The sequence below is a fragment of the Coptis chinensis genome, chromosome 5 (assembly GCF_015680905.1).
Source record: "Coptis chinensis isolate HL-2020 chromosome 5, ASM1568090v1, whole genome shotgun sequence".
Classification (NCBI taxonomy): domain Eukaryota; kingdom Viridiplantae; phylum Streptophyta; class Magnoliopsida; order Ranunculales; family Ranunculaceae; genus Coptis; species Coptis chinensis.
This window is the reverse complement of record NC_141460.1, coordinates 60,097,018-60,100,483: the sequence shown is the minus strand read 5'-3', so window position 1 is coordinate 60,100,483 and position 3,466 is coordinate 60,097,018. Positions and strand designations below refer to the sequence as shown.

General features: G+C 40.3%; 1 protein-coding gene across 1 annotated transcript; it reads right to left on the bottom strand.

Annotated features, from left to right (window-relative positions):
- Window positions 1-2,604: 2,604 nt before the first annotated feature.
- LOC147498183 (uncharacterized) lies at window positions 2,605-3,249 on the bottom strand. Its single transcript, XM_086563165.1, has one exon. It carries the CDS (start codon window positions 3,247-3,249, stop codon window positions 2,605-2,607), a length of 645 nt encoding a protein of 214 aa, XP_086419291.1.
- Between the last annotated feature and the right edge of the window lie 217 nt (window positions 3,250-3,466).

The following is a 3,466-nucleotide window of genomic DNA, read 5'->3' as shown; positions in this document are numbered from 1 at the left end:
TGAGTAATCTCGAGTCTTTTACATCTGAAATGAGGCCAGATGCTTTTCATTTGGAAACCTTGCTTCAGCAGATCACCTAACAATTCCATTACCAGAACAAATAGATACGGAGACAGATGATCACCTTGTCTTAACCCTCTTTTCCCTTCATAGAATCCATATGGACTACCATTGACGAGGACTGAATAACAAGGAGAAGTGAAGCACATAGATAACCAACCGATAAACTTGTCAGGAAATCTGAATCTCTTGAGCACCAGTCGGAGTGAGTCCCAGCTGACAGTGTCATCAGCTTTTTAGATATCAACTTTGATAGTACATCTTTGTGGCCCATGCTTTCTGTTGTACCCTCTGAGCAATTCATGAGCTAGTAACAGATTGTCTTGTATACATCTTCTAGGAATGAATGTTGATTGGTTTATGGTGATCAACTGATCCATGTAAGGCTTCATCCTGTTACTTAGAACCTTGGCAATACATTTGTAAGTGATATTACAACAAGCAATCGGACGAAATTCTTAAACTTGGGACACAACAGGCCTTTTCGGAACTAGACAAAGAAACGTTGCATTAGTACCTTTATGAATCTTGTTGTGACAGAACACTTCCTTAACAGCTCTTAGAAAATCGCCACCAACAATTTCCCATGAATATTTGAAGAAGAATGTTGTATAATCGTCAGGGCCTGGGGATTTAAAATCATCCATATCAAACAATGCATGTGTAATCTCCGCATTTGTGACCTCTTCATAAAGTTTTACTGCTAGTTCAGTATTCACAACACCCCTTACTGAAATCTCCTCTAACAACAAATCAGTATACATCGTCTGAACCTCAACTCCCGGAAGCTCTTGAAAGAAACTGATGAAAGCATTTGAGACTTCTGTAACACCTTCAATGTTTAACTCTATTCAAATCTGTTATGGACCACATGAAATTACGGTTCCTCCTTTCTTTTATTGCTTGATGAAAAAATGCATTTCCTTTATCGCCGTAGTCAAGCCAATCATTTTCAGCTTTAGCCTTGAGTTCCATAAACTCCATCTTGATTAATTTAAACAGGATAGTTCTTGCTTCTCTTTCCATATTACATAACTGGGAATCTATAGGGTTCTTTTGCAGCTCAATTTGAAGACTGTGAAGCTCCTCCCTAGCTGCCTCGGTTTTAATATGGATATCAGACATATGTACCCTTGCCCAACCTCTCAGTTTAGACTTAAGTATCTTCAACTTTTGGACTAGAATATAGAGACAACTGCCTGTCACCTTTGTTGCCCACACTTGCTGAACCACCTTTTTGAACTTATCATGCAGAGCCCAGGAATTACAAAATCAGAATGGAACTCTTCCTCTTTCAGCATCAACTAAACACACTAGCATAGGGAATGATCAGAAATTCCTTGCGGAAGGAATTCAGCTGATGCCTGATCAAACAAGGACGACCAGAGGATGTTAATAAGAACTCTATCAATCTTTGACCATTTCCTATTTGCTCCTACTCCATAATTTGTCCATGTATAATAACACCCAGAAGCTTTCAGATCAAACAACCCTGTATCAGATAGGCAATCACTAAAAGGAACTGTTTCTCTAGAATGGACCGGCTCCCCTATCCTTTCATGAGAGAACAAAACATTATTGAAGTCTCCATGCACACACCATGGACCTATTATACTACGGTGAAGATGCCGCAAATCTTACCAAAGCCCTAATCTCTCCTGGCTATTATTACTTGCATAGATAATCGTAGAGAAAAAACTTGCTGAGTTAAGCAGAATCGTCACCCTGTAATGTACAAACTGAGCTGTTTCCTGAAGCTTACTCACATCCACAAAATTTGGGTTCCAAAGGATCCATATTCTACCCATACGATTACTACTATAATTACCCTCAAAATTCCAATTCGGAGCACATATGTCACTAATACTTTTCCTCTTTCCCTCCTTTACTTTCGTTTCCAAAAGACCCAACAAACAAAGCTTATTCTTCAAAATGAATTTATTTATTTCCTTCGGCTTTTCTTAAGTCATTAAGACCCCTGATATTCCATGTACCAATCTTAATCATTAAGATTAATGTTTCTTACTACCAGACCCTTTGGTCTACCTTTCTTCTTCTTCTCAGAGACCTGAGTTTGCTTACTCTGGACTGTACCCCCATCCTCACTATTTTTCTCATTGTTTTATGCTCTTTTCTGTGCCCTCGTTTTAGCTTTCACTACCGTTTCCTTAACCGGCTCGTGGTCAGTGAAAAATTCTACAGGAGTTCCTTCGGAGATGTCATCCTCAATCTCTTCTTCACTATCTACCAATACTTGAAAAACGTTTTGTTTCTTCAGAAACTGTTCCTTGTGACTTTCCAAGTTTTCCTGGTGGAACTGGTCGGTAGCAGCTGGTGAGACTTGGTGTATCACAATATCTAATCCCCTCTGTACTTGAGTCAAAATGTCCCTACTAGGAGCGTCAACCATAAGACTTTGCAGGGCCACTTGCGCATTACTACCAGTCCCTTCTTCAGAAGGTGGAACAAATGTAACCATTTCAAGTCCATGTCCTTGCGTCTCCTCTGCCCCTCTTCCTCGCATTCTGCGTAGTTTGATCCACCTTATGTAGCATCATCTTGTCCTTGAGCTTCCTCAGGTGGGTTAACTATACTGTTCACAGTCTTAGCTCTCCAAACTTGTTTCCGATAAGATGGGCAACTTGCAAACTTATGCCCAAACATATTACACCTAGTGCATGACATAGGTACCCAGGGATATTCTAGTTTTAAACCAATTATATCATCCCCCATTTTGACTGGAATCGAGCTCTTATAGTCGTAGTCTATTGGAACAACTACACAGATCTTCGCAAACGTCAACCTAGTTCTTTTTATGGTTGCTTCATCCGTTCGCAAGGGGTTACCAATCAAACTAGCAATATAGCCAAACCCTTCATCAGTCCACAGTTCCTTTGGCAAATCCATCAGTTTAACCCAGATTGGGAGACTGGTTATCTTATACTTTTGAGCTTCGACTTCTCGCGTCCATTGCCGAACCACAAAGAGTCTACCTGCTATAAAAACTGGATCTGCCTCCAGCACTTGTTTTCTGTCTTCTTCAAGGTTAAACTTGAAATAGTAAAGCTCTCTATCAGTGGATATAGAGTAACTGCCTTTTATCTTCCAAAGCCGTGCCAATGTAGCTTTAACAAGCAGAAATGGCAATCGCTCCTCTACAAAAAACCCCACCACATAATCACTCCACATAGAGACTCCTTTCTCTAATATACTTGCTGGAATTTTCGCTATCCCATCCACCTTATGTGTTTCAAATCTTCTCAAAGAAATATTACTTATGCTAGAACAACCAGACAACAAAGACCGCCAGGAGCCCTATTCACCCAACACCGACGGTCCAATACTGGTAGAAGCAAACGGAGGAGATGCCATCACAGAAAACAGACTCAACAGACGAGTGAAATTG